We start from the raw sequence: 23448 nt of genomic DNA, 5'->3' as shown, positions 1-23448 counted from the left end.
GATATTCACTTTAAGATCTGTAAACACAGATCGATGCTGTGGGGTTGTGATTCATCTATCCAGCTGCTAGAACTGAACAGGTAGAGATATGTAGGCTGGTAGAAGATTCTGGGTTCTATTTCAAGGTACTTTTTCCACTTTTTATTTGATTTGATCATTTTACAGTTTACACTTATACTTGAGTCCTTTTTACTCCACAATTTTTATATCCTAGCAGTTCTAGTTTGTTCTAAGATTAGGATCTTTTTGTATTCAAATGTATGATTAACTACAAGATCGTAGATGTATAGAACATGGACGTCGACTCAGAGACTTTACATATCTGTTTCTGAAGCCCAACAACTTAGCGGTGGCCATGTTAGAAATGCTCTCAACCTAGTGTTTGATCAATCTAAACACAGGCAAAGATGTAGTGTAGGCATTAAGCCTCCTGGCAAACAGCTAAGACAAGCCGGCCTGCCTGTCGACTCAACCTCGCCCTTAATCACGCAAATTAAAGAATAACTTTTAGGCTCAATAGAATCAAAACAGATGTGTTACAAAAATTCAACCGGGGGTAAAAGACAGAAGCGACCCATACTTAATTAGTTCTCTGATTCAGGCTCTAAACACGTTTATTCATGGTGTTAAAATGGGCTTTTTAATATGGGATTTAATGGGGATTCCTTGGCTTTTGTAGCCAGCCTCTAGTGGACACTCGAGGAACTGCTTTTTTTTTTTTTGCACTAACACATTGGCTTCACTTTAACTCCCCTGATTTTGCTGCTAAAGTCCTGAAATCAAATTTACACTTAAGGGAACGTGCAATAATCTAAACTTCCTAAATATCTTATGAGTGTTATATCACATATTGTATTATTAGATTGTCAGTACTGATGTTTTAACTCATGTGTATCCTTTTTACCTTGGTAACAACTTTTAAGATAGAAATAGACATGTAGCCACGATCATAATCCAGTTTTTTTTTTTAGTGTAGATTGATAAAATGCAGACAGTAAAAAAGCACAAAAAACAAACTTTAATGTTGTATTAAAATAACATTTTATAACTTAAGTGAAAATGAACATAGGCCCGTAAAGACTATAAATATTTAACAATTAAAATCATAGAAAGACGTGGTTTTGATTTTTTTTTTAAACTTGTAAATGTTAAAGTAAAATTCACTACATATCATGTGCGGGCCAGTGGGCAGCGAATGACCTCATTCATATGAGTGTTCAAAGTGAGCACCGTTAACATCTGCACATAACAGAACAGTCTGTTTTTAAAGATACATTAAAGGGGTAGTCTGGATTTTTTTTAGAGTGCGGTAGTTTGAGGTACTTTTTTAAAACTCAGTGTATTTCTCAAAGTAGTTTAAGGGCAGCAGGGCTTTTGTTTACGAGAAGCGGGCCGGATGACACAAAAATTCTACTTTGAAAATGTTAGTCATAGAAATGAGCTGTTTTGATGTAATTGTACAGAGGTGAAAACTTTAAATTGGCATTGATCTGATTTCCGATTTCTTTGGTGGCTCATAGACTCTTGTGCTGGTGCTCCTGTCCACAGCACAACCCTGGGTATTTACCATGTCAGTCCCCTGGCTGGTTTAGCTGAACTCACTGTCAAGACTACTGTATTACTAACCACCTCATATAAACCAAACTGAAATAATGGACTCCAAAAATACCCGTCGATCACTGGAGAATGACCTTTCATTCCACCTTCTATTTGATTGAAGGTGAGTCAGCAGGTAAGAAGGTGGACAGTTAGTCTTTATCTGTCTTATCATGGTCACTCCATCCTCCATTTATCTTTAAGAACAACATGATCAGAGCGCCGGTAGCTTAGTGGTTAGTGCGCCCCATGTATGGAGGCTATAGTCCTCCACGCAGGCAGCCCAAGTTCAGATCTGACCTGTTGCTCCTTTCCTGCATGTCATTCCCCACTCTCTCTCTCTCTCTCTCTCTCTCTCTCTCTCTCTCTCTCTCCACTGTCCTGTTTCTAAATAAAGGAATAAAAAGCCCCAAAATAAACCTTTTGAAAAAACATGATCAAAAAGTTGCACTGCCAGAATTAAAACTGTAAAGCCAAAAGAGAAAAAAGTGACAGAACATCAAAATTCCAACCACCACGACTCTGTGTCAAACGCAGAGAACAACTTGACAGATGCATCTTACAAACACCTAATTCAGTGTGACTGTTCTGAATGTGTTTTAGGATTAAAATAACTGGAGACTAACTGAGAGAGATGGCCATGTGCAGCGTTACCACATAATTAAGGGGATCAGGTGACACATCTTCTCCTGACCCACATCAGGTAAAAGAAAGTAACATTTTTACTCCGAGATTTCCAATCACTTCACTTTAACTTCTCTAAAATGTTTCAATATCAGCCGTGAAGTTAAAGCACTCGATCCACCAGCAGACACAAAATAAGGACTTTTATATAAACTGCACCATGAAATGTGCATTCACCAAAACGACAGTATTCCAGATTTAATAAATAGACAAAAAAAAACATTTGGTTTAATTTTTGCACAAATACAAGAGGGACATATAAAATCAAATATCAGCTGCTGGAGTTTTCTTTGTTGAAGCTTTGTGTGGCTGCTGAAATACAACCGAGTACAGAACCTGTGGAGCTCTTTTTATCACATTTTAAAAACATTTTGATGTAAATGACTTATGTATTGTTTGTATCATGTCTTTGTTCTTTTCAACATGTAGATCTATTCATGCATTAACGTGGCTCTAATCTACTCACTGGGCTTAATGAGTTAAAGTAACAAATCTTGATCTATTTTTCTGCATAAACAGAAAGAAAACACCAGAGCTCCATAACTCGCTTTGAACTGGTTGGTCTCTGACTTAGAGAGTCACCAAAGAATAGAAGAACAGTGAATAACTTACCCCTCTGAGGCAAATAACACGACGCCTCCTGAATGGGTTATGTTCAGCTGATAATCAGTTTGACTTGTTCAAATTCCAAATAAACAAATGTACATTTAAAGGTTACTACTAAGGGTACTACAAAGGGAGCTTGCAAGCGCAGGTCTGATCATGTATTCATATGAAATATGTGATTCATCTTCCTGACGGTCATATGGTCAAACAAAGCTTACAGTCATCTCTCGCACAGACAGGCGGCTGAGTCAGACATTTTGAGTCAGTGAAATTGTCCCGTTGAACTTCAGAGAGCGCGTGATTGTAACTCTGCAGCGGTGTGCGTACATTGTGTGCTCAGAAGGTGATTGGCTCCTGGTCCAGGGGAGAGAGGAAGGCGGGACTCATCATTCTCCTTGTGACTGCATCTGTTTACAAAAGGCCTCAAACTGCTGCTGTTCCAACTCCGTCATCACTTTGTTCAAGGCATAAATCTGGAAATAAAGGGGGGTGACAGAAAACACACTTAATTAAACAGGGGTAAGGTGTTATTCTAAAGGAAATGCATTAGACACACGTGAAGTCTCTTGGGAGGTGATGCTGGTGTATCGCAAATGCACCAGGATTATAAACAGGAAAGGTGGGTCACCTCGGCTCTCTGCCGCTGTTTGAGCTCTTGTTGTGCAGATTTCTGCTTGGCTCGGTCTCCTCTTGTCGGGGTAGAGTTCAGCTTCGGTTTGTCTTTACGGCAGGCAGGCTCCATGCTGACAGTCCTTCAATCTAAGAACAGATGGAACAGGTAGGTCATTCCAGATGTGTTTGTTCACCACCTTATTTGCCTCTATGAAGGTTTATTCTCTGGTGGGCCCACTGCCCAACAGACCTGTAGTATTGCTTAATATGTAAATTATGTAACCTGAAACTTGTATTCTGATATTCTGATGTCCTAATCAGGTTATCTCTGATAAAATAAAAGCACGAGTCGATGCCAGGTGTAAGAAGTAAATATGCATCTGTCGTGGAGACCCTGAAACACCCTAAAGAGCTTTTCCAGTCTTCTGACAACTCAAAGCGCTGTTGACACCACATTCACACACTGATATGTAACGTGTCCATCAGTATGTACTAATCCATGAATACGCCGCTGATGCAGCAGCGGGAACAACTTGGGTTTAAGTGTCTTGCCCAAGGACACATGAACATGTGGCTGCAGGAGATTGAACCCCTGACCTTCCAGATGAGAGACGACCGACTCCACCACTGAGTCACAACCGCCGAAACAGAAGATTTCTTACAATCTGAAACACCTGAACACAAAGGTAAACCAAACACAAGAATCATCAACAGAAGCTTTCTATTTCCCTCACATAACTTACAAGCTGCTTCAAAAACAGTAGACATTATATTTGCATGAATTACGACATGAACCTTCTCTGAATGTTACTCCAGTCAGTGTTGAGTTAGACAGTTCTTAACAGCGGGGGTTACCAAACTTTTCCGGCTTGCAACCACCAAAATAAGGGTGCCAGAGACTGAGGACCCCAACGCTACTTGGGGGTGTTTAAGGTATAACGTAGCACACAGTCATGCACACGCAGGCCCATTCAAACACAACAAAACAACTCAAAAGAATACAGCAGTCTAAAAAACATCACATTCATTTACAATAGCAGAATACAAGTCATTCCCATTTTTAGACTTCAGCACTGTGTGGACATTTCAAACTGTACACACACAGGTGGCGGCAGTAGCTCAGTCTGTAGGGACTTGGGTTGGGAACCGGAGGGTCAAATATGGAAATATAGCAGCTTCGTCACTCTGACATCTATCCATTAGTGCATGCCCATAGGATCCTGTGTGTGTGTGTGTGTGTGTGTGTGTGTGTGTGTGTGTGTGTGTGTGTGTGTGTGTGTGTGTGTGTGTGTACTTCCCCGCAAGGGATCAAAACATAATGAAATCTTAAGGTGTGTGCATCTTTATGTGTCAAGAGCAGCAGACGTCTACATTGTAGTGTCATGTGCAAACTCACATTGTAGTGTTGTTGTATATCTAACATATTATTATATCTAACATATTTTTATATCAAACATATTTTTATATCAAACATATTATTATATCAAACATATTATTATATCAAACATATTATATCTAACATATTATTATATCAAACATATTATTATATCAAACATATTATATCTAACATATTATTATATCTAACATATTTTTATATCAAACATATTTTTATATCAAACATATTATTATATCAAACATATTATTATATCAAACATATTATATCTAACATATTATTATATCAAACATATTATTATATCAAACATATTATTATATCTAACATATTATTATATCAAACATATTATATCTAACATATTATTATATCTAACATATTTTTATATCAAACATATTTTTATATCTAACATATTATTATATCTAACATATTATTATATCAAACATATTTTTATATCTAACATATTATTTTATCAAACAAATTATTTTATCAAACATATTTTTATTTCACTTGTTGATTTAGTTTGAAATCTGAACTTTTTTTTTACAATTTTTAAATGATTTTAAATGTTTAGTTAGTTCGTTTATTTGTTTATTAACCCCCCCCCCTCTCCCCCCTCTTGGTGGTTACTATGGTAACCACTGCTTCACATCAGAGGCCTTACAGGTCGTGTTTATAATGTGGTCACATTGTCTACTCACAGGACGTATTATTGTCTCTGAGCGGGGTCGTAGAGAGGTCACAGGTCACGTAAGGGTCACTAAAAGATGTTTGTATGTTTATCAGTATTTTCTGATGAGTTAAATACAACATCCCGCTGACAGAGATGAACTTAAAGTGTCGAAATAACCTCCGCAGACTCTCAAGAAACTCACGTATTTGGCTTAAAGTCAAGTTGTGGGTGTCGTTTCCTTATAAATAAAGACATATCGACTGAACATTACCTCTTAACTCCGGGTACTGGCTCGCTGTCGTGTCGTATTCAAGGCCGAAAATAAATTATTTGCTCAAGATTCAGCTAGCAAGCAAGCTTCAAACAGCTGTTACCCGGGTGTCACCGATAAACACATCCGGGTATGCAGCACAAGCGTGTGTATGAAAGGTTCCGGGATCGTGTCAAAACCTTACAGTAGCTGCGGATTTCTTTGGGTTTCGACTGTATTAAAATATGAGTGTCACGTTTAAAACTAGACTGGACGACCTTTTTGTCGTAGTTTGTGTTTTGATAGCTTTGGCTCACAGTTCCTGGGTAGAAGATGGAGTGACCTAAAGGTGACTGGTTGAAATCCCCTGGCACCAACATCACAAACTGAAAGAAACCAGAGTGTTCTCAGGGTCAACACGAGATGCAAACAGGGTCCTCTTGCGGATGTATCCTCCCCCTTTGATATTTACAGTCCATGCTTAAACAGCAGGGGTGGGGCAACTGGCGGCCCGGGGGCCACATGCGGCCCCAATCAACCCTCAACGTGGCCCTCAGATCAATTTTTAAATATCAATTAATTAGAAAACATGAAGAAAACATGACAAAATCTGCCATGAAATCATGAAAAAACAGAAATATGTCCATAATAATATTTCATCACTGATACATGTTGAGTTAAATTTGAGACATAATTCATTGTAATTGTTTTTTTTACTTACTATGTGGCCCTCTGGCAGTGAGAATTAAATAAATGTGGCCCTTGCTGTGACCAAAATTGCCCATCCCTGCTGAACAGGTGGGCCAAGGATCACCGCACTGTATGAACCAACACCGCCCTCTGCTGGACTGCAGCTGAACCTGCATTGCGCCGACATGTTTTTTTGCAGAAAAAATCCCCCACCCTCCCCTTTTTTTTTTTTTTTTTTTTTTGTTTAGCATTTCGGCCCTGCATTACGATCGCACCGCCACTTTCCGATTGAACATCCCACTCCCCCTTATTATTGGTGCCTTCTGTGAGTGGGGATGGGCACAGTTCTGCTGGAGCGAGTGCCACAACAATGCCAGGAGAAGGTCTCCATCAGGGAGAGGGGGTGCAAGAAGAAGGCGGTGTGGAGCAACAACAGGCCTAATGTGGACAGGTAGCGTGGGATATATAAGTCATTATTTAAGAAAGAAATGTGGATTTCAGAGATGTGGGCGTGGGTCTGTAAGGTGCAGAGAGATTCACGACTCCCGTGTTGTTTTGATGATTACACACTCTGCCTTTGTCATATATGTGTGATATAACAATAGAGAAACCTAACATAAGGCAGTGCATTGATAAATCCTACAACATATCATTTGTGTTTTCCCCCGCTGTGATATTTAGGTCATTGGTAATGTTTAATATTTAATATTTCTTCTCCTGTTCAAAGCAACAGAATGGGAAGGCGGCAGTCACAAAAGAAGCCCCAGCTGCCCCAGCTGCCCCAGTATTCATCCCCAAGTCAGGACAATAATAATGAGAAGGTAAGCAGAACTTTAACCATTTTAATTGATTGCCTCAAAAAAAAATGTATTGCAGATATTTGATGTGGAATCAGTAAGACTTTCTAATGTTGTCACTACGCCTGCTTTTCTTAGCACTCTATTTTTAAATTGAATTGAATGACCGTCATCTTGTTGTCGTTTAATAACTTGGGCTATTCTTATAGCAATGGGCTTGTTATTCCTTTAAAATGTTCACATAATTAATGGCCACCTTTTTTTTTTATCATGAACTATTTTTAGTGTAATTGACTGTTTTAAGTTTCACCTCTGTGTACTGCACTTTATAATGACTCCCCTTTAAGTAAGGACAGAAGACTTTTAAACTTTAGCCTGAGCTGCATATATCAAACTGTATTTTGCACCTGTATATTGACTGTTTTATCATAATTCTTTATTTATCTATCATACTTATGCACATGGACCATCCATACCACTTTTTTTTTTTATCCTGGCTATGTATTGTGGGCTCATGTTTTTTTGTATGGGTGGGATATGTATGTGTATATGAGTTGTGATGTGTGTTTGTATGTATGCTGGCTGCTGGAACACCTACATTTCCCTGCTGGGATGAATAAAGTATATCTTATCTTATCTTATGTGTGTAAAGTGTGAATAATCACGAGCTATAAATAGAAACAACTGAGCACTTAACTGTGTCTGTCTTTGATTACAGAGGCTGCAGCAGAGAAGAAGGCACAAGCCCCACACCCCCTCGACCAAACGCAAAACCTCTCATCAAAGGTGAGATTGCTCTCCTTTTTAAAAAAAAAAAAAAGTATTCCCATTCTGTTGTGTGTGGATGTTGATTGTATTCTAATGGTATTATTTTTCCTCGTAGTGCTCAGGCAACCTCGGAGTCAAAATCCCAAACGTCATCCCCCGGAGAGAAAAGTACGGAGCCAGCGGTGCAGCCTGCCGCTCAGCGCTGCAGCCACAGAGAACACAAGCACAGCGGCTACAGAGGGAGCAGACACACGCCGGCCTTTCCCTGCCATCGGCCGTCTGAGGCAACTCCAGCAGATGTGCTAAACAGCCTTTCGCTTAACTCGGCGGTCTCCAGTATGAGCGGCTGTGACGACGGCGACAGTGACACCGACTTGTCCGAGTCTGAGAGACTTCCTGTGTCGCCATCTCGTTGGGACCCTCCACAGCTTGACCTGAGACCGGAAGTCATCGAGGACGAAAAGCGCTCGTCTCGCATCCGCAGGCCAAGAGGACGCGGCGACGGGGGTTTCGACTTCCCCGACTTCCTCCCTCCTCCGTTCAACTCCTGGAGCCTCAGTCAGCTGGCCGTCTTCTACAACGTGGAGGGCCGCGGGGGCCCTCGACCCAGAGCTGTGGGCCCTTTGGAGAGGTACTTGGAAAGGCTGCTGCAGCTCGAGTGGTGTCAGATTCAGACTGTGCAGGAGGAGAGCGGGAAGTCAGCGGTGTCGGAGGTGATATCCGGCTGCCACAGGTCGCCTGCTGCTGCTGCCACCTCACGCCTCAGCTCTCCTAAGTGCATCCTCCAAAGTCAGCGTGCCTTCCCCCTCACCTTACTCTCATCTCTGGCCAGCCACTCTGCCCTGCTATCCGGCTGTGCCTGCACTCTCTGCCGAATCCGCTACGCCGCCTCTTGTGGGACGTCGTGCTGCCTTCCCACGCACAGCCACACTCGTCAGTCCAGGCTAAGTCCGACGCTGGAGCAGAGGGGGCCGACCTCGCTTCCCAAAAGGAGCTACAGCGAGAGTCGGGTGCAATCATCCGAGAGGAGCTCGGGTTCCCGAGCGCAGAGATTCAGCAGTCCGACGGGGACCAACAGCCACCTGAGGAGAATGCAGGCCTCAGGAAACCTCCGGACCTCCGCTCAAGGTGCTAACATGAAGCCTCATTCCACGCCCAGAGACTGCAGCGTTTGGGGCCCGTTCGGAGCGCTGTGGGACGTGTGGGACTACAGGACCGCGGGGTTCAGGAGGAGGAGCGGTTCAGAGCAGAGAAGAAGCGGTGTGGAGAGAACGCAAGGTGCAGCGGAGAAAAGACGGAGCGGTTCTGAGTGTAGAAGAGGAGGATCCGAGTGCAGGAAGACATCCGGGGTCAAGGATCAGGAGATAAAACCAGATGCTGTCACTGCAATAATGGACAATTTACCCGGGAAAATGTCTCCAATGACCAGATCAAACCGACCAAAACAGGTTGAATTTGTTACATAATAGCAACTTGAGTATATGTGAACATAACGGCAGAGTGGCAGACTTTTTTTTTTTTTATCAGAATGTATGATTTCAGTCATTTTCTTGATTTTGAAAAGTTTAACAGAAAGTGGAGGAGGAGTGTATTTTTTCATTGGAGGATGTGAAGTGTCACAGGAGGTTTTCATCATGTTAAATCCAACGCTGTGATTACAGTCCGATAAGCTAACACAGCACTGAATGTTCACACACTGATCATATGTGCTTTTTTTTTTTTAAATGTGTAGATATTTATAATAAAGTCTTTTTGTTCTTTAATCAACCAAAACGGTCTCTGTCACTAAAATACTGTTTGAACATATTTGTATATTTGGGGCAGCTGTGGCTCAGTGGTAGAGTTGGTTGATAGAGTCCAGCTCCTGCAGGTACAACCACAGGTCGCTCCCGCTGCTTGAATGTGGAGGTGTGAAAATCCAACCTTTTCTTTCATTTAAGGTGCACAAAGGCATTACAAGGATCATGTATTAAGAGCTTGAACTCATATTAAACTTAAAAATAATCACTCCACCTGGAACAAGACGCAGCCAGGTGGATTTACTACTACAGACATTTTCATTTTTATTACCATTATTACAGAGCCAAACCTGCACAGGCACAGCTCCTTAAATAATGCAAAAAAAATAAATCTGCTTGTGCATCCATCCAAGAGATCTAGATGCAGTCACACAAAGGTCTTTACACAAATCTCCATGAAGCAGATTACACATTGGATGAAGAAAAGTCAGATTTTTCTCCTGATTAATCCCTCAAAACAAGGCATGGCAAAGATCCACAAGCATGCATTTTGTTCAGGTGTAACGTATATAATCAAATACTATAAACCAGCATGTGAAAGGCAGCAGATGTGTTTATTCTGCATTACAAATGTGAGGGGTGGAAGTGAACTTTCATTGTTGTATTAGGTCAAAATCATTAGTTTGAGATACAGAATGAAGGTTTTTATCAGTTAAACCTTAAATAAAGTGCATTGTGTAGACATTTGTCTTTAAAAGCAAGTTAAATAGATGTTCACGTTATATCACCTTAACAATTGGGTCTGCAACATGTTCCGTCCAAAACTACTGTTGTAGTTGACCTTAATCAGAAAACGTTATCTACCTTAGCCAGTGTATGCCTCATGGTAAATCTGAACTCACACATTCATATTTTTCTTCTGATAAGTCTAAATAAACGTTTCAGGATGAACAGTTTTTTTGGGGGACTCATTATTTTGCGATCGGTTTTGTTTCCAACTAAATTAATCTACTCGCATAAATAGGGAAACATCCAACTGGCAGGTGTCGTCTATGCAGTCGTGGGCAATCTGAGTCTGTTTAAATGTAAAGGCTATATGAGAAAGAAAGGAGGGAACTAGGATTTGGTTAAAAATAAACACTTCACTTTAGCACATCTGCTTGGAGACACACCAAAGGAAACAAACATCAGTGTATTAAGGAAACAGGAGACAATTTAGTTGTTTTCACCCCCAATTTATTTCCTTTTTTTTTTTTTTTTGTCTGCCAATCTACTGCTCTACACTCCAGTCCGGTAGGTGGCGGTAACGCACCTTTAAAGCAAAATGAAAAGAAGAAGAAGTTGTTGTTTCTGTCCGGACGTATTTTTGTAGCGACACAGTCCTCCACCATGGACGCGGTATCGCTGCGTGTTTTGGAGTATTTGACAGAAGTAGAAGAGGCAGCTGAGGATGTTCTCACTACCAAACAACAGGTAAACAAATACATTATTGTTAAACAACGAGCTGGTTGTGTGAGCAGCTCGACAAAGCGGAACGAAAACGGAATAGCAAGCATGCTTTAGCCACAAAGCTAAGTAGCTCAAATATGGATCCTCGATTTTCCGTCTGCTTCATTTAATGTCGCTCAATTTCTTGGATTTGATTGACTGATTGATTAAATGTATTTCAGACATATTAAATAAAACCAAACATATAAAAAAATACAAAACAAAATGAAAAGCATGAAAATACAATAAACAAAAAAAAAAAAGTTCAAATTATTTCACAAAAAAAAGAAAAAGAAAATTACATTTATTCAGTTGATAAGCCTGAAAAGGAGGAAGAAGTATAACACTTATTTAATCCTACTCCTTTTCCACAGCTCAATAATTAATAATTATTAAATTAAATTAACTTCCTGTGTTCCTTATAATCTCTCTATATACAATTTGCTATACTATATTTATGATACTATATTTGATATTTACAATCCAATATTTATCCAAATTGACATTAAAATTATAAAAAACTCTTATAAAAATAAAATAAAATAAAATATTGACCCTGGCACTGCAGTGCTGCCCAAAAGTGAATTAAGTAAACTCTATCAGAGCAACAGATTTGTTTTAATTTGTGCTGCAACCAGGACTGGGTGTTATGGATCACAAATAATTTCCCAATATTATTTCTGAATGGTGATGAATAATACCTCGATGTATTTTTTTTTTTTCTGGGGAAAAAAATGACAAAAAAGTCAGTTCAATTCAAACTCAAATGGGCCAAATTCCACACAGGCACTTTTATGAACAGCCAGCTACACAGCATCAACACCAACATGAAAAATGACTGAATTAAAGGAGCAATATGAAAGATATCTACTGAATTAAATCATAAATAACATTACTATATCATCAGATATTAAGGAAACATGTTATGTTGAAGTGCTGGCTTCTCTGACAACAATGCAGCAGCCAGTTTGTCCTTCTAAGTTTTTTTTTTTTATTCTTCATCCCATGATAATAAAGTCATTGGTGTTTCAGACGTATTTACTGTTTCATGTTAATAACCAACGCGCCTTGTGGATGTTTCAGATAGTGGACCTGGACACCAAGAGAAACAGGAACAGAGAGGCGTTGAATGCACTGAAAAATGAAATGTCAAAGAACGGTGAGTAGCCCTGAGTGATCTGATTGGATGACGAATATTACAGAAGCAGTATCTTATGTGATGAAAATGACTTCCCTGGAAAATGTAACTTAGTATATAGATATGAGTCGGGCAGGGCAGTGCAACGATTGCATTTCAACATTATTGAGATATGAATATTCACAGTTTATTACAAAAAACGTTGTACAAATGTTGTACGGCTACATGTGAGCATATAGTGTCCACAAGAACCATCACATTAATGTTGAGTTGAGAGGTATAGGGAAAGTAGGTTACAAGTATCGGTCGATCAAACTAAGTTCAGGGATAAAAAACAAGGCGCTGTCTAGTGACTTAGCCACTGAGTGTCTTAAAGGTACAGTCCACATTTCAACTGTTACAATACCTCAATTGATTCTAAGCATTGATGTTGTTTGCAGAGAAAGTGAAGGTTTGCTTGGGAAACATTTTCATCAAATTCCCCAATCTGAAGACGAGAGAGATGATACAGAAAGGTAAGAAAAAGAAATCCCCTCTAAATTTGAATAGCTGTATGGTACACATATTGTTTCTGTGTTATTATGTTGGTCTTTCACCTTTAGACCAAGATCAGCTGGACAAGGAGATCAACGACCTTCGCAAAGCGCTGAAAGCAAAAGTCAATCATCTCAGTGAGATCCAAGGTAAGAGGGAAAACTGCCTTCTTGCTGAATAACATGAAAAGTTTGCTGCTCTCGAGGCGCCTGTAGCCCTGCGGTTAGTGCTACAGAGGCTGTAGTACTTTAAGCGGGCACCCCGGTTTCAAATCCAACCTGTGCGGCTTCTTTCCCGCATGTCATTCCCCACTCTCTCTGATCCTCGATTCTATCCACTGTCCTGTGATTGCTGCTCTCATCTCTGCAGGTGAAGCTTATGTTGTGAGACAGTCGGCTTTGAATTGAGACTGAAAGCATATTTAAAACTGCACACAAAGAGAAGTGTGAAATAACGGGCTTTTATAGGCAGTTACATGAAGGTAGTATTAGCTACTCAGTGGCTTCCCCGGTTGTCACCTTGAGGTTGTCTGGCAACCAGCAGAGATTCTGCAAAAAGTGGATGAGCAGATGGATAAAACATGCAGTTTAAATTTGTTAAATCTTAAGCTCTACACTTGACCAGGGACAAAGTGAATGTGTTTAGTTATTTATTGTGGCCCCACAGCCTTGATGTAAGTGCTTCTTTTTTAACTATTGGAGCCCGACTGATTAATCTGCAAGTCGATGATATCGGCCGATGTTAGCATATCCTGTGAATATCGTTATTGACTCATTTTATCGCTGATTTTCCGCCGATATTACTAGATTTATTCACCAGTCAAATAACATTTAATTTAAGCATCATTGTACAACACTAGCAGGTCTCTTTCTCACTGCCACCAGCAGAGGGCGCTATGTGAATTAAACCAAATAAAATCCTGTAGGTATGGCCCTCATGTTGTAGTCATCAGGGTTTCTGATAAAGATGCTTTAAAAGGCTTTTTTTGTGTCTGTGTTGTCACATTCCTCATGTCCGTTGATTGGACCCTTAAGGTTTGACCCCTTACCCGTTTGTACCTTTTGAAAACCAGGCAGAAAAACAAGCAGTGAACCAGTGTAATGTCATTTTATTACTGAAAGGGTTTTTAAATTCCTAAAGTCTCCCAGTGTGGTTCAGCTGCTGGGAGAGGGACAACCTGCATTCAGAATGACAGCTCCAGACATGGAGACACAAACAGGGAGGGGTTGCATTTTGTAACTATTCCTCTGGTAAATCAGTCGAAAAGGGGAGATTCCTTCATATTATTTTGGGACAAAGACCTCCACTTATCCTTACGAACAAAATCCAATGTTAGAGGAAACTTCTCAGGGGCTGCTATGTTGTAAATATCAGCACGTCTAGGACTTAATGATGAGTCTGAAACTGAGACCCATCCAGAAATCTTCTGAAAGGTGACCACGTTGTTTGTCTTTTTGTTTGTTTGCAGGAAAACCTGAGCTGCGAGGCTACAACCTTTCCCCTCTGTCTTCAGACGAACTTAAAGCTATAAACGGCCTCTTAAAGAGATGACATGTGAATCTGTCGGCGGACAGAGGAACGAAGAGAGAGACGTGAACAGAATAACTCAGCTGCAGCTTTCTGATGGATCTGTGACATGGAAACCTCTGGACGATCTGAAGACACCAAATCAGCCTCTTGGATGATCGATCGTACAGATTTGATTGACATCTATATAACCTTCCTACACACTCTGCTCTTGGACATTTAAGACCTGTGACATGATGGGAAGTGTGTTCAAGATAAAAAATAAAAATTATATTGACTGACTGAAAAGTAAAGAAGTTCTAAACAAGCTTAAACTTACCCCTTCATTGGCTTGTTGTTGTTTTTTTCTGAAAAGTGTTAAAATCTGCCGTGTCTGCAGTGATGTAATCTTTAGCTTCTGTGCCTGCACTCTGATTGGTTTCTCATTAAAGCGACCTTGTTGACCAGCAGCTCCTGTGGGTAATACACTTACTATTGACAAGTACCTCAAACAACTCCATAAAAAAACAAAACTTTTTATCCTCACTTGGCCTTTTCAGATTGCATTTTCTCTACAGCGCTGTAACGAAGCTCCGCTGTGATCATGCCTGAAGACCTTTTATATTGATTATGACGTCACGGCAGCACGAAGGAGCACAGTACAGTACAGCACAGCGGGAGACGGTCAAGACACACACACACACACACACACACACACACACACACTCTGTTACTACTTCTGAAGACGGTACAAAGGGGAGATCACGCAACATTCAGACTGAAGGTGAAACGTCACAGGGAATTTTTAAATAATATTTATTTAACCAGGAGAACCCCTGGGTTTTCCCCCCAACACACACACACACACACACACACACACACACACACACACACACACACAACCCAGTGGGCGTGGGGGAGCTGTGGCTCAGTTTGTAGAGTTGGTTGCCTCTCACCTGGAAGGTATGGGGTTTAATCCCCAGCTCCTGCAGCCACATGTCCGATGTGTCCCTGGGCAAGACACTTAACCCTGAATTGCTCCCTCTGCTTTGTTGGAGGCGTATGCATGTGTATGAATGGATTAGTTACTTCTAATGGTCTCACTACAGAGCAGCCTCTGACATCAGTGTGTGTGAATGTGTAGGTGTGACCTGCGGTGTAAAAGCACTTTGAGGAGTCTGAAGACTAGAAAAGTGCTATACAAGCTCCAAGTCCATTTACCAGTAACCACCATAACCAGTCATTAGCAATTTGTTTTCTGCGTAAATCAAAGCACAAACGGTCAATCAATGAAACAGGTCCTGAACAAGTAGGCAGCTTTTCTAGTTGAACTATTTCTTCATTAGGTTATAAAACCATCAGTAAATAATCCTTAATTGCACACAGCTGAGATACAGCATGTTTGAAAAATGATGAAAATTGAATTGAGCCAACTGACCTTTTTCAACAGCTTCACTGTGGTGAGTTCAATGTCATAATCCACAACTGGAAAGTACGGCTGTGAAGATGAAAACCCAATCTCTGTAACCCTGCAGCTTTCCATTAAACAACAACTTTGGTAACTAAAGCCTTATTGTTGCTTCATAACCACAAGGTGGCAGTAGAGTGCAATAGTGCAGCAGAAAAAACAGCCTTTATAAACTCAGCGCCCCCACATCGACACAACAAATATTTGTGTAGCCTATCTGGCGTTACTATTGCATCGTTTTATAATAGGCGATGTAATACACTCCAGCATTTACTCCTGGAATTTGAACAAGTCCCTCAATCTTTGCAGATGTCTTAACATGTTTGCCAACGCGTGATGTGAAATGTTTCTTGTGAAACTTTTTTTTCCCCCTCAAGTCCTTTATTAAGCACTTGATCATGAGTGTTTCCAACTAATTGATTATTCAGTGTGTGTTGTAGTTTTGTCTTTGAACGAGACATACCTCACCTTCTCAGTCACATTGTGTTTGATAAACAACGAACGTGCCGTCCTGAGGGTCATAAACTGTAAAAACCTGTGTGTATGGCAGTGTCATCTCGTGGTCTGACATGCCATGACATGAATAGCCTCTGGCTGCGGGTGAAAGGGAGAGACGGGGACAGTCACACAGTAGGTATGATTGTTTGTGTGTGTGCAGGGGAGGGGGGGGGGGGGGGGTGGGGAGGGGGGGGTGGGTGGGTGTGGGTTCCCTCTCTCTTCAGACTTCGGTTGCGTGCCACCGCTCTCAGACCTGGAAGCGGCTCTGAGTGACACATTAATGAGTCAAAAGGATGGGAACCTGCCGATCGTCTCGAATGAAAGACAATTAGACGGAGCAACACATGCAACAGTGTTTCGTTTAAGGAGGGTGACACACACTCTCTTCCACCTGCCGTCGAGCTGTGAATCAAGAAAACATTCTCTGAAACCGATGATTGATTATACAAGGCTGTTGTTTGGCTTTACCACCCCATACGAGATGAAAATATTCACGCCCCCAAAAGGAATGAAAACAAATCCATAAAATATGTTTAATTGTGCTGGGTGTGACAGCGAAGAGTTGAGATGTATCAAAGGTCAAATCACTGCCTCTGATTTTTCCCCTCCGCACTATTGACATATTAATCACTGATTAGGAAAGGAACCCGTGTTTGTGCCAGAAAACAGTGATACTGCTGAAACAGTTGGATGAACAAGATGTAAAACTAACAGCTGTGACACTACTTTGGAGATGTGAGTATATCCACTGATTTGATTACAGAACTATTAACTCCAAACTAAACTGAACTCCTGGAGAAATTTTCTTGGCGTGTCATCAGTTTGTGTGAGTGTGTGGCTTCGGGTTCCTTCCTGCTGCGAAGCTGAGCTGTTTTATGGCTTTCTAGAGAAAAAGATCTTATTTAGCTGTCGTTCTTCTTGTCATCCAAATCCTCAGAATTGGAATCAAGATTAACTGCGAGTTATTGGCTGTTTTTGAAATGAAGAAACCTCAGATTATTCAACACTGTAGCGGAGCAGCTGAGGTAAAAGTGAAGTTAAGAAAAAGAGAGCTTTATATAGCACAGTCATTCTTTAAATGCATGGCTAACTAAAGGGGCGCTGGTGGCATAGTGGTTAAGTGTGCGCGCCCCCCCCCCCCCCCCCGGGGCACCTCCGACCACCGTCTGTCACTCTTTCTTTAATAACCATTCATCATTTAATTATTACACTGACTTTCATTCTGCAAAGCTGAGTAATGAGAGTAATTGCTATCGTAAGGGGCCCCATCCGGGAAGTTTCCTGCTGTCATTGCAAAATTGCTGAGGATGATGGAGGATGTACTCCAGGTGATCCGTGGCTCCTTTCCTGCATGTCATTCCCCACTCACTTTCTCTCTCTTGGGATGTTTTCCGACTATCCATCTGTAGTTCATTGGCAGGTTGGTGGTACACACTAATTTTACACAAATCCACAATGACAAGTGTTAAGAATGGGGGCATCGGGTCAGGATACAAGAATGTAACAGGTTTATGTATTTTCAAGTTAAGTGAACCATCAGGGTAACATAAGACACACATGGGATTGAAAGTCCAAGCATTGCTGAACTGCCGCCCCATGTGAGGATGAAAAACACGAGTTCAAGGGAGTGCAGTCTTCAATAAGGAGTAGGCAGGTGAATTCAATCTAATTAATTAGTGACAGAGTGCAAACGACAACCAATCAAGGGGGGAAAGGAGAGAGTGAGAAACCAGGGCCGTATCCGAATTGCCAAGTACATACTGACTCTTTCAGTATGCAGTATGCACTATCCGTGCTGCATACTGTTAGTACCTACTATTCAGTATGCACACACAGTAGGCAGATATTTATGCCTACTTCGTCTGATTCATTCAGTATGGAAGTGACGTCATTAGCCCACCCCATGTTACTGACACCCCAACTCAGATGAGGGCACTAATGATCCCTTTGGCCAAAGCATGAAAGCCCCCGTGGCTGACAGAATAAAAGCCAGCTGTCAACATCCGAATTCTGAGTTGCATTCACCATGTGGACACCGCAGCGTGTTGCTATGGAGTTAGTGTTAGGGAGAAGAAGGCGAGCCAGGAGAAGAGCTCGGAGAAGACGATTTTTTCTCCTCCTGGCCTTGATGGAAGAGGTGAGTTATTTCACAGGTAGTAGTGAAAAGTCAGGTTGATTGTTGAATTGGAGCTTTGGTCACTGTGTGAAGTTACAAGACAATGAGTTTACATAAGAATGAATATAAATAAAGTATCATGAAGCCAACCACATGTAAAACACTGGAGCAGGGTAACGTTAGCTATATAGTCAGCTGATTAAAGTTGGTCATCTTATTATTAACCATAATGCAGTTAGTTATATAGTGTTTATCTTGTACTTGACCATACATGCATGCAGCTACCGAAAACATTTCCATGTATACACACCAAATGCACATCAAAACTGTGTGGCATTGGGAAAAACTGTTTCTAGTTATTAATAGTTTGCAATTGACAAAGAATATAAAATAACGCCATGTGCAATTATTGTCTGAGTGAGTCCAGCCATGTAATGTTTCCAGTTATTTGGTTTTGCCGTTGATATGATATACCTGCATTAACTGAACAGCCTATTGTAAACTAAATTACTACACAGATTCTAACTCAGAACCTTCTTTTCCCTGCAGAATACCACGGGAGCTAGAGGCATATACTGCCAAATAAACCTCCGGGTACCACACCTGAGGTTGTACTTTGGTGGTGAGGATACAAGGCCACATTTCCGCCTGAGCAGGGGTGCCTTGAACTTGCTCACAGCTACTTTGGAGGAGGACCACTCTACCCACGGCTGGGGCAGGGAAGTGGAGATGCTGGTGTTCCTCTACTGGCTGGCTAGTGCCACATCATACCGTGTCGTGGCAGAGGCTTTCGCAATTCCAACGCAAACATTCTTTGACTTGGTGCACAAGGCCAGCAAGAGGCTCCTTGCCATTGTGAAGCGGGTGATCCGTTTCCCCACTGCTGCAGAGATGGACAGAGTTGGTGCTGGTTTTGCTCGCCTGGCGGGGTCGGCAGTGTTTGCTCGTGTGGCTGGCAGCATCGATGGCTGCCATGTGAGAGTGGTTGCACCAGCAGCACACGAGCAGGCATCTTCCACTCGATCCAGTTCCAGGCCATCTGTGACCACAGGGGGAAGTTCCTGGACATCTTCGTGGGTTACCCTGGATCAGTCCATGATGCACGTGTCCTCAGGCACTCTGATGTGTATGTCCATCAGCTGTACCCCCCTCAGGCATGGTTCCTCATTGGAGACGGTGGATACCCCTGCATCCAAGACCCCATCACCCTCATTACACCCTATCGGGAGCCAGTGCAGAGCCCTGTACACCGCAGGTTCAATGGCAAGCTCTCCAGAGCCAGGCTCGTTGTAGAGCAGGCCTTTGGGGTCATGAAAACAAGGTGGCGGACCATCTTCCTCAAGGCTATGCAAGTGAGAATTCCATTTGCTGTGGAGGTGATAACCTCCTGTGCTGTTCTGCACAACCTGTGCCTGGGTACAGAGGACCTGGAATCCCCTTCTGATCAGGACGCGGATGAGGCTGACCCTGATCCTGATGATCAGGACGCGGATGAGGCTGACCCTGATGCTCCGGCTCATCCTCAGGTGGCTGATGGCCTTCGGGATCGGTTCGCAGCTGCAGTCTCAGCACCTGAAGTCTGTATTCCTGCACTGTGTGATCACGACTACACCTCTTGAAGAGCACCTCCATGTCACTTGAACCTCGCATGCACATTGTTTGTCACTAAACACGTTACACCTGACACATTTACACAATGCACTATTCACCCTCCACTTATCACTGTCACAACATTTTCATTTTATTTTTTTGGGAGGCCCTGGATCAGCGTTCTTGTCGCGCCTCCTGTCAGTACCTGTCGACAGGGAAGCTAATGATCCAACACAATTAACATTGTATGTAAACAAAAGAAAACATGGCTGGGCGATAATAAATACTTTTCTTCAGGAAATTGCATGAATGGAGTGTTGCTTTTAATCATTTAAAGTTTATGGTCATTGTGTATTGTCAGTGTAACCTAATTTACAATTGTCATCTACCTCCTTCTCAAGGATGACATTTAACAGGTGGAGTTTGCATTCCACTTACCTTAACCTCAATCACAAGGACAACGGATTGACCTTTTGTTAACCTTTGTAATATTGAATCTAATTATGTTGATTGGGTTGTTGGGCAGCAGAAATTCTGTCTGTATTAAGAACATTGGTGATTTGCTTAGCTCTTCAGCAAAAGCTCAACTTTTCATGTGCTATGCAAGAGGTGTTACTTCCTACATGAAGATTTTGTGAGGGGAGAAAGCCAACTTCAGTTCCCAAAATGATTTAAAGGGTCCTGACATGAGATGATGAGATGAGATGAGATGAGATTCACCTTTATTGTCATTACACATATACAAGTATAGAGTAACGAAATGAGGTTTGGCATCTCACCAGAAGTGCAAATAAGCAGAAAGTGCAAGAGTCTGTGCTATGTACAGTAATTACAAAATTTACAGATGTAGACTAAAAAAAGTGAATTATTAGGTGTATATATGGATGGCTGGATTAATGGGATGCTATAAATATAAGTGTATTCTTAGGATTATAATATACAGATTAAGGTGCAGTGAGCATGCTATACTAGTTTACAGATAATATAAAGAATATGGACATAATATGAACATACTATAATACAATAATACAGGTGGATGAGAGATGTGTGTGTGTGACCAGGAGGAGTGGTGGGGGGATGATGGGTGTGAGGTGATATGCAGGGGAAAGGGGGGGATCAGCAGGGGGCGGAGAGAGAGAGAGAGACAGAGTTCAGAGTTCGGGGGGTAGAGTTCAGTAGAGAGACAGCTCTGGGGAAAAAGCTGTTCCGCCTACCGGAGGGCAGGAGGGTAAACAGTCTGTGGGCAGGGTGGGAGGAGTCTTTAAGGATGCCGTGAGCTCGCCGCAGACAGCGTTTTCTTTGGACATCCTCAATGGCAGGAAGTGGACACCTTGTGATGCGCTGGGCGGTTTTTACCACCCGCTGTAGCGCCTTACGGTCTGCGACAGAGCAGTTTCCGTACCAGACTGAGACACTGCTGGTCAGGATGCTCTCGATCACACAGCGGTAGAAGTTCATCAGTACAGCTGAAGACAGGTGGTGTCTCTTCAGTGTCCTCAGGAAAAAGAGGCGTTGATGAGCCTTCTTAACCAGACTGGAGGTGTTAGTGGACCAGGAGAGGTCCTCTGTGATGTGGGTCCCCAGGAACTTGAAGCTGGAGACACGTTCAACAGCCATCCCGTTGATGTGAATGGGGTTGTGCGTGCTTCCTCTTTCTCTCCTGAAGTCCACGATGAGCTCCTTCGTCTTGCTGGTGTTGAGGAGCAGGTTGTTGTCAGCACACCAGGCGGCCAGATGCTGTACCTCCTCCCTGTAGGCCGTGTCATCGTTGTTGCTGATGAGGCCAATCACCGCCGTATCGTCCGCAAACTTGATGATGGTGTTGGATCCATGTACAGGTCTGCAGTCGTGGGTGAAGAGGGAGTAGAGGAATGGGCTCAGCACACAGCCCTGTGGTACGCCTGTGTTGAGTGTGATGGTGGTGGAGCAGGTGTGTCCTGACCTAACATACTGGGGTCTGTTGGTCAGAAAGTCCATTATCCAGTGACGGAGGGAGGTGTTGAAGCCCAGGTCTCCGAGTTTAGTGTTCAACTTGGAGGGGATGACAGAGTTGAATGCTGAGCTAAAATCAACAAACAGCATTCGTGCGTATGTGTTGTTATTGTCCAGATGTGTGAGCACAGAGTGCAGCGCAGTGGAAACTGCATCCTCTGTACTCCTATTGCTGCGGTAGGCAAACTGGTATGAGTCCAGTGTGGGTGGGAGGCAGTTTTTCAGGTGACATATCTCCCAAATGATATAATAACCAGTCCAGAAACACTGTTCAAGCCATTATTCAGAAATGTCATGCTAAGACTGAATGTGCCAGATGAATTGACACATTTGCTTTCATTACTGTAAATGGACAAAGGCCCCAGCAAAGATGAACAATGAGATTCACCATCAAGTCCAATACTGGCATGTTCTACATTTGTACAATATCTTTCATTATTGGAGATGTCATTTATAACATACAATGCAGACAAATACAGTGTGCACAAAATAAATTATTTATTTAAGAAATGACAAAATAAATTCCACAGTATCACTGGATGAATAATTTAAACAAAATGGCTTTAAATGCAAAAATAACAAACAAACAAACTTGCTAACATAAACATTATTTCAGAAATCTCGACAAAATATTTAAAAAGCGCTCCTCACGGGCAGCCGCTCCTCACGGGCAGCCGCTCCTCACGGGCAGCCGCTCCTCACGCAAAGCGCTCATCCCTATCCCTACTTTCCTCGTCCCTCCTCTCCAGCTGCTCAAACAGTCTCATCCACGGTGGTGGTCTCCTGCGTCTTTTGGCAGGTGGAGAGGAGGTGGAGGAGTGGGAGAAGGAGGAAAGAGAGGAGGTGCTGGGTCTGGGAGGAGAGCCAGTGGCAGGAGAGGAGGTGGAGGCTGGGGTGGAGGCTGAGGTGGAGGCTGAGGTGGAGGCAGAGGTGGAGGCTAAGGCAGCAGCTCACTCTTCAGAGGGAGAGGACATGACAGCTGCTCCCTGGGAGGATGAAGACGTCAGGGCCAGCGGTGTGATGATGTGGCCCCAAGCGCCTCATCCATTAAACTGTACCACTTTCAGGAAGCAGCTGTCATCTCCCCTCCCTCTGTACTGACCCCTTTTTTCAGGGTCCTCAGCACCTGAGGAAACATGAGAATTCACAATATTTTAGTGAACAATATCCATTCAAATACACAACCACATTTCCATTGTAATGTTAAGCAATGAGTTATATTTGATGTTGTTCAGTTCAAATTCTATTGGCAATATTGAAGGTCTCAATGTTGCACATGTGTCACATGAATCCTGTGTGCAGCAAAAAATTGC

At 42.2% G+C, this 23448-nt stretch overlaps 3 protein-coding genes across 4 annotated transcripts; 2 read left to right on the top strand and 1 right to left on the bottom strand.

Moving 5' to 3' along the window:
- Window positions 1-998: 998 nt before the first annotated feature.
- Window positions 999-5985, bottom strand: svbp (small vasohibin binding protein). Its single transcript, XM_020647360.3, has 3 exons — window positions 5833-5985; window positions 3515-3645; window positions 999-3359 (listed from the first exon to the last, which is right to left on the bottom strand). The coding sequence occupies exons 2-3, from the start codon at window positions 3626-3628 to the stop codon at window positions 3273-3275; spliced, it is 201 nt and encodes a 66-aa protein (XP_020503016.1). The 5' UTR covers window positions 3629-3645; window positions 5833-5985; the 3' UTR covers window positions 999-3272.
- A 748-nt stretch (window positions 5986-6733) lies between these two features.
- Window positions 6734-9980, top strand: LOC109994161 (serine/arginine repetitive matrix protein 4). 2 transcript variants are annotated; one of them, XM_020647362.3, is made up of 4 exons: window positions 6734-6952; window positions 7235-7322; window positions 8017-8084; window positions 8182-9980. In XM_020647362.3, the coding sequence occupies exons 1-4, from the start codon at window positions 6837-6839 to the stop codon at window positions 9530-9532; spliced, it is 1623 nt and encodes a 540-aa protein (XP_020503018.2). In that variant the 5' UTR covers window positions 6734-6836; the 3' UTR covers window positions 9533-9980. The 2 variants fall into 2 exon arrangements, with proteins under 2 accessions (XP_020503018.2, XP_020503017.2); XM_020647361.3 differs by having other exon boundaries at window positions 7229-7322; window positions 8182-9979.
- A 1152-nt stretch (window positions 9981-11132) lies between these two features.
- Window positions 11133-14941, top strand: pdrg1 (p53 and DNA-damage regulated 1). The gene is made up of 5 exons (XM_020647366.3): window positions 11133-11278; window positions 12377-12452; window positions 12872-12946; window positions 13034-13114; window positions 14434-14941. Exons 1-5 carry the CDS (start codon window positions 11195-11197, stop codon window positions 14514-14516), a joined length of 399 nt encoding a protein of 132 aa, XP_020503022.1. The 5' UTR covers window positions 11133-11194; the 3' UTR covers window positions 14517-14941.
- The last annotated feature ends 8507 nt before the right edge of the window (window positions 14942-23448 follow it).

The sequence above is a fragment of the Labrus bergylta genome, chromosome 5 (genome assembly GCF_963930695.1).
Source record: "Labrus bergylta chromosome 5, fLabBer1.1, whole genome shotgun sequence".
NCBI classification, from domain to species: domain Eukaryota; kingdom Metazoa; phylum Chordata; class Actinopteri; order Labriformes; family Labridae; genus Labrus; species Labrus bergylta.
Note: the sequence above shows the minus strand (reverse complement) of the source record. Positions and strands in the feature narration are given on the sequence as shown.

What these genes read in the sequence shown, in the direction of transcription:
- pdrg1 (XM_020647366.3), top strand. Translation starts at nt 11,195, where the DNA reads ATGGACGCGGTATCGCTGCGTGTTTTGGAGTATTTGACAGAAGTAGAA. An exon ending in AAATGAAATGTCAAAGAACG is followed by an intron (nt 12,453 to 12,871) that starts GTGAGTAGCCCT and finishes TGTTGTTTGCAG; the next exon opens with AGAAAGTGAAGGTTTGCTTG. An exon ending in GAGAGAGATGATACAGAAAG is followed by an intron (nt 12,947 to 13,033) that starts GTAAGAAAAAGA and finishes TTTCACCTTTAG; the next exon opens with ACCAAGATCAGCTGGACAAG.
- LOC109994161 (XM_020647361.3), top strand. Translation starts at nt 6,837, where the DNA reads ATGGGCACAGTTCTGCTGGAGCGAGTGCCACAACAATGCCAGGAGAAG. An exon ending in AACAGGCCTAATGTGGACAG is followed by an intron (nt 6,953 to 7,228) that starts GTAGCGTGGGAT and finishes TCCTGTTCAAAG; the next exon opens with CAACAGAATGGGAAGGCGGC. An exon ending in AGGACAATAATAATGAGAAG is followed by an intron (nt 7,323 to 8,016) that starts GTAAGCAGAACT and finishes CTTTGATTACAG; the next exon opens with AGGCTGCAGCAGAGAAGAAG.
- svbp (XM_020647360.3), bottom strand. Translation starts at nt 3,628, where the DNA reads ATGGAGCCTGCCTGCCGTAAAGACAAACCGAAGCTGAACTCTACCCCG. An exon ending in AACAGCGGCAGAGAGCCGAG is followed by an intron (nt 3,360 to 3,514) that starts GTGACCCACCTT and finishes CTTTATTTCCAG; the next exon opens with ATTTATGCCTTGAACAAAGT.